The 13,849-nt window shown below is 43.7% G+C and overlaps 1 protein-coding gene across 1 annotated transcript in view; it reads left to right on the forward strand.

Annotated features, from left to right (window-relative positions):
- Nucleotides 1–13,068, forward strand: part of LOC309547393 (uncharacterized protein) — a 42,406-nt gene extending 29,338 nt beyond the window's left edge. The window contains exons 2-4 of the mRNA XM_082247235.1: nt 4,860–4,909; nt 6,290–6,394; nt 12,457–13,068. Coding sequence (XP_082103361.1) covers nt 4,860–4,909; nt 6,290–6,394; nt 12,457–12,660 — 359 coding nt within the window. The 3' untranslated portion in view covers nt 12,661–13,068. The remainder of the gene's footprint in view (nt 1–4,859; nt 4,910–6,289; nt 6,395–12,456) is intronic.
- The last annotated feature ends 781 nt before the right edge of the window (nt 13,069–13,849 follow it).

The following is a 13,849-nucleotide window of genomic DNA, read 5'->3' on the forward strand; positions in this document are numbered from 1 at the left end:
GCGCTAGCTTTTAGCAGCGTTTCTCTGCCTCTATTCAAAATCAATGGTTCCCTATGAGAACCGTCTTAACTGATCCAACTTTTAGCCGACTTGATTTGAATAGAAGTCGCATTCAAGTTAGATCATCATGATCCAACTTGTGGTGCGACTTGTTCTCTGAGAATCTTGAAGGTGAACTCCACAACAAAATTTTAAAGCATGCAGCCAGAAAGGTCAGGAAAGGTGTGTGTGTGTGTGTGTGTGTGTGTGTGGGGGGGGGGGGGGGGGTTGAGTGAGCCCCTCTCCTTGACCATACCAGGCCACATGCCCTGAACATGGGGGGCATGGGTGCTTTGGGGCAGGAGGGGGGGGGCTCTGCGCCCCCCACCCCAAAGCGCCTTGCCCCCTTGTTGATGGGGACAAGGACCTCTTCCCGACAACCCTTGGCGGTGGTTGTGGGTTCTGCGGGAAGGGGGCTTATCCAATTCTGGAGGCCCTCTTTTACAAGGAGGCCCCCAGATCCCAGCCCCCCCCCCACCTCGTGAATGAGTATGGGGTACATTGTACCCCTTCCCATTCACCCCAAAAAAAAGCAGTGTAGTGTAAATAAAAACAAGAGACGGTTTTGACAAGTCCTTTATTAAAAATCTTCCTCTGGTCTTCTCCCTCCGGTGTTCTTCCTTTCAATCTTCAGGTGATGTCACAAGGGGCAGGGTCTCATGGTGATGTCATCACAGGGCCACGCCCCATGGCTATATAGATAGCGTCAGAGGAAGACTGGGTCGGTGGGGGAGAAGACAGCAGAAGACCAGAAGACTGGAGGAAGAACACCAGAGGGAGGAGACCAGAGGGAGAAGATTTTTAATAATTAATAAAGAACTTGTCAAAACCGTCTCTTGTTTTTATTTACAGTACACTGCCTTTTTTTGGGGGGACAAGGTGCTTAGGGGTAGGGGGGCGCAGAGCGATCGCTCGTCCCCCCCTTTCTTGACCCCCTGGGCTGCATGCTCAGATAAGAGTCTGGTATAGTTTTTGGGGGGTACCCCACACAGTTTTTGTTTTTAATTTTGGTATGGGTCAGTGGCGTACCAATTGGGGGAGGGGGGGGCTGCCCGCCCCCAAGTGCCACGCTTTGGGGGGGTGACAGGCCGGCGCCGCCGGCCCGGCCCCCATCCCCTATGAAGGCAGCTGCAGCAGCAGCTCCTTCAGTCCGTGCTGCTCACAGGGGGCCGGAAGAAGGTAAGTGCCTGTTTAGCCTCCCTGTGTGACTGGGAGGCTGCAGGAGGAATATGGAAAGATCAATTCCTCTATATGCAGCAACTCCCACCGTTCCTCCTATCCATCTTCTTTTGCTGGCCCCCAGTGCTATCCAGCCCACCCAGTGCTGTCCAGCCCCCCCTCCCCAGTGCTGTCCAGCCCCCCCTTTCCAGCAAACCCCAGTTCTCTTCAGCCCCCCAGTACTCTTTAGCCCCCCCAGTGCTCTTTAGCCCCCCCTCCCAGTGCTCTTCAGCTCCCCACAGTGCTTTTCAGCTCCCCCCATGCTCTCTGGCTCCCCAGTGCTCCCACCCCCCTGTGCTCCCTGGCTCCCCCCCTTAGTGATCCCCAGTTCCACTGTGCTCTCCAGTCCCCCCCCCCCAGTGCTCTCCAGTCCCCCCTTCCCCCGTGCTCTCCGTCCCTCCGGTTTTAATTGCCCCCCCCAGTGCCTTCCACCTCCCGCGCTTTCCAACCCCCCTGCAATAGTTTCCAACACCCCCTTAATTCTCTCCAGTCCCCCCCCCCCGCCCTTCAGCTCCTCCAGTACTCTCTGCTTCTCCTGTGCTCTCCAGCTCCCCTAGTGCTCTCTTGTATCATGTCTGCAGTCTCTGACCAGCTCTTGTATCATGTCTGCAGTCTCTGACCATTTCTTGTATCACGTCCGCAATCTCTGCCATCTCTTGTATCATGTCTGCAGTTTCTGACCATCTGTTGTATCACATCCGTAGTATCTGATTATCTCTTGTATCACGTCCGTAGTCTCTGACCATCTCTTGTATCATGTCTGCAGTCTCTGACCATCTCCTGTATCATGTCTGCAGTCTCTGACCATCTCTTGTATCATGTCTGCAGTCTCTGACCATCTCTTATATCATGTCCTCAGTCTCCGACCATCTCTTTATCACATCCGTAGTCTCTGACCATCTCTTGTATCATGTCTGCAGTGTCTGTCAATCTATTGTATCAAAACCTCAGTCTCTTACTATCTCCTGTATCATGTCTGCAGTCTGTGACCATCCCTTGTATCATGTCTGCAGTCTCTGACCATCTCTTGTATCATGTCCGCAGTCTCTGACCATCTCCTATATCATGTCTGCAGTGTCTGACCATCTACCGTATCATGTCTGTATTCTCTGATCATCTCTTATATCATGTCTGCAGTCACTGACCATCTCCTGCATCATGTCTGCAGTCTCTGACTATCTCCTGTATCATGTCCACAGTCTCTGACCATCTTCTGTAGCATGTCTCCAATCTCTTACTCAAATTTAAACACATTTCTAATAGTATTAGCTATCTGTTTATGCTGAAGGTAGGATTGTGCAGGAGAGGCAGAGAGTGCAAAAGGGGGGACTGTGATTAGGGAGATGGGGGGGGGGAGACTGCAAGGGGTACTGTGATGGGGGGATGTGAAATGTGTGCAATAAATGTCTTGAAAATATTACAAATGTTTGTGAGTTTTTTTACATTTTAAAGTTTGGGGGGGGGGGGGTGCCAGATATAGGTTTCGCCCTGGGTGCCAAATGCTCTAGGTATGCCACTGGTATGGGGTTCCCTTTCAAGAGCCTCGGAGCATAAGTTGCACCACAAGTCAGATCATGATGACCTGACTTGGATGTGACTTTCATTCAAATCAAAGGGCTGAAAGTTTGATCAGTTCGGATCAGTTAAGACAGCTCCCATAGGAAATCATTGATGTAAAAAAAAAAAAACGCTTGACGTGACTTAAAGCTGTATCTTAACGTTTACATGCGTTTACAAGCAGTTACAAGCATTTCACGTTTGAAATGCTGGTAAACTACAGTCCTGAACGTGATTTATCTGCTTTCAAAAAAACGTCAGTAAAGTCAACTGCCTCTAAACTACTTTAAACGACTGAGTGTACAAGTACACATAAGATAACATTGAGGAGAGTTCAGGGGCTGCTGAAAAAAACACCCAAATTCTCCTAAACGTGACTTTAGCAGCTGCAGTGTACATGAGGTCTAATATTTATATGACTCAGGATTCCTTCGATGAGTGAATTCCAACCACCAGTCCCTATGATCGCTTCTGGCTACAGAATTTAAGCGTAAATTAAAGTTAACAGTTTTTTAAAAGTGTGAATTACAACTAACAGCCTTCTAAAATAAAATCCTATTTATGATCTGTTCTGGCTTCAGAAACGTTTTAGTCTACACAATAGTGTTATTTTTTGTTACTAACATGCATGCTAGGGTAAGTCAGTCATGCTATCTGTAACTTATCAGATCTTTTCAGAACTCCAGTATGGGAACAACCACCACATTTTTCTTTACGTTTCTGGTTGCTGCATATCAGGTATCACAGAAACCCAAGACAAACTTTAAAAAAGATAATTATTATTATTATTATTATTATTATTATTATATAGGATTTATATAGCGCCAACAGTTTATGCAGCGCTTTAAAAACTTGAGCGTAGACAGTACAAATACAATACACTTTAACCACTTAAGCCCCAGAAGATTTTACCCCCTTCCTGACCAGGCCCTATTTTGCGATTCGGCACTGCGTGACTTTAACGGACAACTGCGATGTCGTGCGACGCTGTACCCAAATGAAATTGACGTCCTTTTTTTCCCACAAACAAAAAAAAGTGTAAATTTTGAAAAAATAACAATATTTTTCACATTTTTTTATATGAAATTCCCCAAAAAAATTTAAAAATCAAATTTTTTTAACATTTTAGGCCAATTTGTTTTCTGCTACATATGTTTGGTAAAAAAAAAATCACAATAAGCGTATTTTGATTGGTTTGCGCAAAAGTTATTGCGTTTACTAACTAAGGGAAAGATTTTTGTCATTTTTATTGTTTTTTTTGAACGAGTAATGGCGGCGATCAGCGATTTTTTTTGCGGCACTGCGACATTGCGGCGGACAGATCAGACCCTTGACACTTTTGGGGGTACCAGTGACATTACTACAGTAATCAGTGCTATACATATGCACTGTTACTGTAAAAATGACACTGGCAGGGAAGGGGTTAACTTTATTAGTGATCAAGGGGTTAAGTGTGTCCCTAGGGGCGTGCTTCTTACTGTAAAGGGGTGTGGCTAGTGATGTAACCACAGAGACATACGATCCTACATAGCAGGATCGTATGATCTCTGCAGTTAGATCAGGGAGAATGACAGGCGGCTTTGTTTACATCAGCAGCCTGCCTTTCTCCCTCTCCACGGGGAGATCGCGAGTGACCGGCGGACATGTTAGGGAACGAGCGGGGGCAGGAGCATGCCTCTGGTGGTGCGTGCTCACCCCCTAGAGGCTCACAGGCTAGCGACATAGTACTACGTCACTTTGCCTGTACGGGGATGACCGCCGCCGTAAATAGTCGTGCGGTGGTCGGCAAGCGGTTGATACAGTAGGAATCAGAGGGCCCTGCTCGTTAGAGCTTAAAATCTAAGAGAATGATGGCTCCTTGTTACTAGGTCTGAGCAGAATTCAGAATAAGCATGGGAAAGTTATTGTTAGTGTTTGCATGGAAGTTGTGGTTTTCCTGCACTTGAGGCAAAAACGATATCAGTCTTTATTGCAATTTCCGTTATCTGAATAAAGTATTTTCAACTTGACATCTCCACTTAAAATTTTTTTTTTTCTTCTTTTAGGTATTAAGGATTCCACCAATAGTTGTGAGATGGCTCCTGTGACAGACGCAGTATGTAACTCAATTATAATAGGCACAAGGTGCTACAGTATCACACATAAGTGAGTACACCCCTCACATTTTTGTAAATATTTTATTATATCTTTTCATGTGACAACAATGAAGAAATGACACTTTGCTACAATGTAAAGTAGTGAGTGTACAGCTTGTCAAACAGTGTAAATTTACTGTACCCTCAAAATATCTCAACACACAGCTATTAATATCTAAACCACTGGCAACAAAAGTGAGTACACCCCTAAGTGAAATAGTCCAAATTGGGTCCAATTAGTCATTTTCCCTCCCCGGTGTCATGTGACTCATTAGTGTTACAAAGTCTCAGGTGTGAATGGGGAGCATGTGCGTTAAATTTGGTGATATCACTCTCACTCTCTCATACTGGTCACTGGAAGTTCAACATGGCCTGTCAATCAAATTGGCCTGCTTTGCTGTCATCCCAGGAGGAAGCCTCTTATAAAGATGATGCACAAGAAAGCCCACATATTGTTTGCTAAAGACAAGCAAACTAAGGACACAGATTACTGGAACCATGTACTGTGGTCTGATGAGACCAAGATAAACTTATTTGGTTCAGATGGTGTCAAGCGTGTGTGGTGGCAACCAGGTGAGGAGTACAAAGACAAGTGTGTCTTGCCTACAATCAAGCATGGTGGTGGGAGAGTCATGGTCTGGCGCTGCATGAGTGCTCCTGGCACCGGGGAGCTACAGTTCATTGAGGGAACCATGAATGCCAACATGTACTGTGACATACTGAAGAAGAGAATGATCCCCTCCCTTCCAAGACTGGGCCGAAGAGCAGTATTCCAACATGATAACCACCCCAAACACACCTCCAAGATGATCACTGCCTTGCTTAAGAAGCTGAGGGTAAAAGGTGATGGACTTGCCAAGCATGCAACGGAAGTTGGAGGAGCGCAAGGTCTCTAACATCCACCAGCTCCGTGATGTCGTCATGGAGGCATACAAGAGGACTCCAACGGCAACCTGTGAAGCTCTGGTGAACTCCATGTCCAAGAGGGTTAAGGCAGTGCTGGAAAATAATGGTGGCCACACAAAATATTGACACTTTTGGCCCAATTTGAACAATTTCTCTTAGAGGTGTACTCACTTTTGTTGCCAGCGGTTTAGACATTATTGGCTATGTGTTGAGTTATTTTGAGGGGACAGCAAATTTACACTGTTATACAAGCTGTACACTCACTACTTTACTATGTAGCAAAGTGTAATTTTTTCAGTGATGTCACATTAAAAGATATAATAAAATATTTACAAAAATGTGAGGGGTGTACTTTTGTGAGATACTGTATGTAGTAAAGCAAAAGTGTATAAATAAAAACATTTATTATAATAACACATATTCTTAATTTACAGGAAAAGGAGGGCACTATAGTTTACCATCAAATTGCATTTTCCAATGGTAACAGGAAGCAAAGGAATAAGAAATCGGAGGAAGACGTCACTTATGCTCAAATAAAGGTAACTTTACATTATACACAATACAGTAAAATCTTGAATTGCAAGCAATTTGTTCCGGAAACTTGCTTGTAATCCAAAGCACTCTTATATCAAAGCAAATTTCCCCATAAGAAATAATAGAAACTCAGATGATTAATTCCACAACCATTTATTCAAAAATTCTTCAGTTTAAGTCCATATAAAATGATTATAACAATGTGATGTTTAACCATAAAATGTCCATCCACAAATGGCAGCCTCCATAAGGGGATTAGAAGCAAAATCCAGCAGGAGCTACAGAGTATAGAAGAGAAGAGAAGAGCCTCTAAGTGTAGCAATATGGTAACATTTAATGAAGGTTCAACATTTAGTAACTGGTTGATGATTAAAACAAGCAGATCTAAGAAGGCAGGCAACTTGGTTAAAGCTGTCCACATGGACCATACCCCGCACCGCCGGCTCTCACCGCTGTCAGTCTGCTGTCGTGACTGGGAAGACTACCCTGCAGTAGAGCAATCTGAAAGCGAGGCTTGAAGCGCTCGTGGAGCGCAGCATGGAAGGGATGACGTTGATGGCGGTGCAGAGGATGGTCTATGTGGACATCTTTACCCCGAATGCCTGCATACTAAGATGTGCCTGTTTTAATCATCAACCATGTGAGTTGCTAAATGTTGTACCTTTTGTTATTGTAACCAAATTACTACATTTAGAGGCATCTCTCTTCTCTTTTATACTCAGTTGTGACATGACGCTACTTGTATATGAAGACATAGCTCGTTTATCAAGTCAAAGTGTTAAAAAAAATGTTGCTTGCCTTGCAAAACACTCTCAGACCAAGTTACTCTCAATCCAATGTTTTACTGTATATAGTAGCAATGATATTCAATGTTAGGATGTAGATGTGATCATTCAAATTCCAAATGATTTTGCACTCAGGGGTGAATTTATATAAAAAAATTGCAAAGCTAAGAACTACATGTACACCCAAACGTTTTATGAAAGTCAATAAGTATTTATTTCCTATGATCATCATCTACATCTAATGGCCATAATGCAGTTTTGCATTCAGGGGGTAGGATCTAGATCGTGATAGGTTATAACCTATACTTTTAAACTGCAATCTGTAGCTCTTTTCCTGTATTCCACTTAACCGGTTGCCGACTGCGCACAGTATATTTACTGCGGCAGTCAGCCCCGGCCAGGCAGAGTGACGTAGATCTACGTCGCTCGCCTGTCACTGGGATTGGAGCCAATAGCGGGCGAGCGCGCGCCCGCCTCGGCTCGTTCAGGGAGGAGTGCGGGCGTGTGACCGGCGGACATCGGGTCACTCGCCGATCGTCGGTACAGCGGGAGAAAGGCAGAGCGGCTTATGTAAACAAGCCGCCTGTCATTCTCCCCTGTGTAAAAATGAAGATCAGACGGTTCTACTATGTAGAACCGTTGATCTTTGTTTATACACCAATAGCCATGTCCCACTACAGTTAGAATCACGCCCCTAGGACACACTTAACCCCTCCCTGTCCAATACAGTTAACCCCTTCCCTGCCAGTGTCATTTTTGCAGTAACAGTGCATATATATAGCACTGATTACTGCAGTAATGTCACTGGTACCCCCAAAAGTGTCAAAAATGTCAGTCAAGGGTCCGATCTGTCCGCCGCAATGTCGCAGTACCGCAAAAAAAATCGCAGATCGCCGCCATTACTCGTTAAAAAAAAAAACACCAAAAATGACAAAAATCTTTCCCTTTGTTAGTAAACGTGATAACTTTTGCGCAAACCAATCAAAATACGCTTTTTGAGATTTTTTTTACCAAATATATGTAGCATAAAACAATTTGGCCGAAAATGTTAAAAAATTTTGATTTTTACATTTTTTTGGGGGGGAATTTCATATAAAAAAAAGTGAAAAATATTGTTATTTTTGCAAAAATTACGCTCTTTTTTTGTTTATAGCACATGATCAAAAAATCGCACAGGTGATCAAATACCACCAAAAGAAAGCTCTGTTTGTGGGAAAAAAAGGACGTGAAATTCGTTTAGGTACAGCGTCGCACGACCGCGCAATTGTCCGTTAAAGTCACGCAGTAAAAAATCGCAAAAAAAACCCTGGTCAGGAAGGGGGTAAAATCTTCCAGGGTTTAAGTGGTTAAAGTTGCTAGCTGGCCATGAAAGTAGGAACCATTGTCAATAATAAAAAAAACAGAACAAAACAAAAGGTGGCACAGGTAACTCCATCTTTCACTCTAGCAAAGCAGCCACAGGACAAACTGTTACCTTCCTGATTTACAGTAGTTGCCTGCAGTTATAAATAATGTTAAAGTATTTCTGCTAAAAAGTTTTTCACAATTACCAGTTAGATTGGGGCCTGCCTTGGAATCTGGAATCTGATTGGTGTTAGTTACATCAAGCAGAGAGAGTAGACGATTCACAGCACAGCACCGAGAAAACAGACCCACACAAGAAATGCACTCTGGAATGTGGCTACATCAAACTTAGATTAAGGCATATGGAGTGAACTTTCTAACATTACCACAACAGCGATATTTTCTGGATAGTTTTTGGTGTTGATTAAAGCCCTTCTCTAGACTGCGGTACAATTGATCCATGCAATTGGGTTCACTGCATGGGTTAAATGCTCCTATTATCTAGGGGATGATTAATAGGTATATAGCACTATCCCGGAGAGGCCACTGGTAAAAGCTGGATCTTCCCTAACAGTACGGAGGCTGCCAGTCACCCAAGCACCAGTTGATACACTCTGGCTCCAATTAAGCAGTCTAGGGGTTGTCTTTTTTAGGTTTAGTGCTTATAGAACTTTAACAGGAGAGGGGATCAGGGCATGGGATACTCCAAAACACTCAGCACTTATTGATTGGAGCACACGGAGTCTTCTCCCTAAGTAATAATGGGTGTTGAACAGTCTAAGACCTCACAGCTGAAGACCAAGGGGAAAGTCTTTTAAGCATCTGGTTACCTTGCACTGATGATGCTTACCCAGTGCAATTTTTTCAAAACACAGCACAGTCAGCGGGATCAGTTCCCAGTCCCCAGGACAGTTGCCACCTTCTACCTTCGGACACGGTCCAGTGAGTGAGACAGCACCTCTCCAGACCAGGTCCCTTGTGGTGAGGTTCTGTATTCAACTTCCAGCATAGTCCATCAAGGTCCTCAGCCCTGTCACTGCTGAGACTTCTAAAGCAGCTTGGATATCTGAGGGCTATGGGACCATCCTGAGCAGAAGGAACCCAGCTTTCCAGTTTCTTAGAATATTTCACCATTCATTCCCCCTTCTGGACACTCCTCTCCAGGGATTGGCTGGAACCTGATAAACATTCAGGCTGGTCATTTTGAATCTCCAGGTCTAAGCTCTGTAAGCAATCAATCTCCCAGCCTGCAAACCCCCCCCCCCCCTCCCCGATCAGACCAGGCCAAACAATTACTGCTCCCTTGGTTACAGAAGAAGTCAACAATTAATTGTATCTAGCATCCTACCCTAACAGGGTGCTACAGGTATATTTTTAAAAAAGACTCAAGCGCAGCTTTAAGGTGGACTGAAACCCACTGATTTAACTGGTTTCCAAAACTGTTACATTCAAGGCTTTCCTCTGGTAATAGCTGTCAAAGTTTCCAGTGTGCTTATGTCAGTTCTTAACCAGATTTTAAAGCCCTCAAGTCCTGATCAAGTGTGTAGCACCATGGCAACCCCATATCTAAATAGAGGCTAAGATGGCACCATCTTCAACTGCAAATTATAGTAGGGTTTAGTTTAGCTTTCAATAATTTTTTACTGAAATTACTCGTTTAAAGTGGATGTAAACCCTCACATATACCCAGTAACGTGAACAGCTTCAGATGATACACAGAGATGAGACAGATCTCCCTGCATAAGTTTTACTTGCTGTCTTCAGCTTTCTTCATTCTTTAGAATGTGCACATCGTGTTAGAAAATGTTCTTTCTGTTTCAGCAGTGGGAGGGGAGTCTGTGTGTAAGCTGATTTGAGCAACACAGAGTGATGGGCACAGGACTGCTTAATACACAGAGGGCTCGGTTCAGGACTACATAATACACAGAGTGCTGGGCACAGGACTACATAATACACAGAGCGCTGGGTACAGGACTGCATAATACACAGAGCTGTGGGCACATGACTACATAATACACAGAGCGCTGGGCACAGGACTGCATAATACACCGAGCGCTGTGCACAGAACTGCATAATACACAGAGCACTGGGCACAGGACTGCATAATACACAGAGCTGTGGGCACATGACTACATATTACACAGAGGGATGGGCACAGGACTGCATAATACACAGAGCACTGGGCACACGACTGCATAATACACAGATCTGTGGCCACATGACTACATATTACACAGAGCAATGGGCACAGGATTGCATAATACACAGAGCGCTGGGCACAGGACTGCATAATACACCGAGCGCTGGGCACAGAACTGCATAATACACAGAGCACTGGGCACAGGACTGCATAATACACAGAGCTGTGGGCACATTACCACATATTACACAGAGGGATGGGCACAGGACTGCATAATACACCAAGCGCTGGGCACATAAATGCATAATACACAGAGCACTGGGCACAAGAGTGCATATTACATAGAGCACTGGGCACAGGACTGCATAATACACAGAGCGCTGGGCACATGACCACATAATACACAGAGTGCTGGGTACAGGACTACATAATACACAGAGCGCTTGGCACAGGACTGCATAATACACAGAGCACTGGGCACAGGACTGCATAATACACAGATCTGTGGCCACATGACTACATATTACACAGAGCGATGGGCACAGGATTGCATAATACACAGAGCGCTGGGCACAGGACTGCATAATACACAGAGGGCTCGGTTCAGGACTGCATAAGACAAAGAGCGCTGGGCACAGGATCACATAATACACAGAGTGCTGTGCACAGGACTACATAATACACAGAGCATCTGGCACAGGACTACATAATATACAGGCGGCTGTTAGGTATAGAGTGCAGGGTTCAGAGGTTTGTTATGCACAGAGGACACTTCTGCCCCCACATCCATAGCTCGCCACTGCACCCTTCTCTCACAGATAATCTCTGCAGCCACCTCTTAGCCCTTCCCCCACAACAGCTAAACACTCTATCTCTCCATGCAGCTGTATCAGCTCTGACCCATGCTCCCCAACTGCCCTCACCTGTGTATAAACTGACCTCCTCCCATCTACTCACCTCTCGGTCTCAGCCCTCCACACAGTAAATTTTTGGCTCTGCCTCTCTTCCACTGAACAGCAGCAGGAGCTGCAGTGAGATTGCCCAGCAGGGGGCAATGGCATCCTAACCACCAGGCTGTTTCTCAGCCAGCATGGGATGCCCTATCTATGTTATTCCGGCCCTGAATCTGGGGACAAAACTGGGGACAGACTTGGTCTGGGAACAGTGTCCTCTTCCCAGGAGACGTCTGGTCACCCCAGTCTATCAGCTTTTTACCTAAAAATATTGTAGATATTTTCTTAATTGGATCCGTGCTCAGATCCTCATCCCACCCCGTTAGATGCTTGAGCTGAGCTGACAGTTAGTATAAGAATGATTTGGGAACAGGCAGCCCACCGTTCTCCTTAGCACCCTGCTAAAATATAACTTGCCAAAACCTTGGTGGTTTGGCTAGACTAAATCACGTTTACCTGCTTAATGTGGCACACACAACTCCAGACCATTTTTTGCACCAGCTTTCTGGCACAGGAAGCTTAGGTAATTCCCTGGATGGTGTTCACTTCAACATTGTATTAAATTATCTATGTCAAGTGAAATTATAATTGAGTGTACTTTTACACTTGGCTGGTCTATTTGCTTAAGATTTCACCCAATAGTTACTCAAGTTTTAATAAAAATTTACTCATTTTCACATAGGAAAGCATAGGTAAATCTACAGTTGAAGTTGTGTAAATCTTGGGCAAAAGCATTGATTAATAGATCCCTTAGACAAAACAAAATATGTTAAAATAATAAAATAAACATGCTATTATATTTGTATTCATATATATATTTATTTATTTTTATTTTTTTTATGCAGGTCCCCTCACAACAAGATGATGGAATTATATACACAGATGTGAAGTGTAAAAAAGGAAGAAACAAGGCAGGTGATGCACCAGTAAACTCTGACTCTCAAACTACATATGCTGAGATCAAGCCACAGTCACACCAACCAAAACCACAAGATGGCAGCACAGACTTATATGCAGCTGTGCTCAAGAAAAACCCTGGAAATAACTAAAGCAAATTGACAAATCAAAATATCCTAAGAGATTTACAAAAAATTATCATTTTACCAATTTTTGACAACAGTGAATGTATAATGCCAAACCCTGATGCCTGGAAATATATGCTGTTAACTTTTGGCGTCCCTAAATCGAATCATATCAGCTTTTGGTGTTTATGAAGGTATGAGCCAACATTTGGGTGGATATCAAAACAATGCAATCCTCTAAGAAGTTCTCAGTGGTACCCAAGGAGATTGTTTGGATACAGCTATCCATAAGGTTCTTACCAGTATGGCAGATGGAGCATGACATCAGTATTATAGACTCTGATCTTCCCAGCAGACTGTCTCATGCTGATCATAAAATAAGAAAGCCTGCATTCAGCTCAGAAGCAGACTTCCCAATGATGGCTGCCAGAGCCTGCAATCTGCACAAATTAAACCCTTAGTTCCATTGCAGTCAGTTCAATCAGGAAAAACTTCAAGAAAATATCACACATTTTTGCCACCAACTTTAGCGTTTGAGCAATCTTTGCCTCTATCAAGTCGTAATTCATTAGGTAGTGACTAGTACAAAAAAAATAAAATTATATATATACATATATATATATTTACATAAATGTGAGTGGTGTACTCACTTTTGTCAGATACTGTATACATATATATATATATATATATATATATATATATATATATATACATACACACAGTATCTCACGAAAGTGAGTACACCCCTCACATTTTTTGTAAATATTTTATTATATCAGTGAAAACACTGAAGAAATGACACTTTGCTACAATGTAAATTAGTGAGTGTACAGCTTGTATAACAGTGTAAATTTTCTGTCCCCTCAAAATAACTCCACACACAGCCATTAATGTCTAAACCACTGGCAACAAAAGGGAGTACACCTCTAACAGAAAATGTCCAAATTGAGCTCAATTAGCCATTTTTTCTCCCAGTGTCATGTGACTCGTTAGTGTTACAAGATCTCAGGTGTGAATAAATTTAGTGTGTTAAATTTGGTGTTATAGCTCTCACTCTCTTATACTGGTCACTGTAAGTTCAACATGGCACCTCATGGCAAAGAACTCTCTGAGGATCTGAAAAAAAGAATTGTTGCTCTACATAAAGATGGCCTAGGCTATAAGAAGATTGCTAAGACCCTGAAACTGAACTGCAGCACGGTGGCCAAGACCGTAC

This window comes from Pelophylax lessonae (genome assembly GCF_965119305.1).
Source record: "Pelophylax lessonae genome assembly, chromosome: 2".
Classification (NCBI taxonomy): Eukaryota; Metazoa; Chordata; class Amphibia; order Anura; family Ranidae; genus Pelophylax; species Pelophylax lessonae.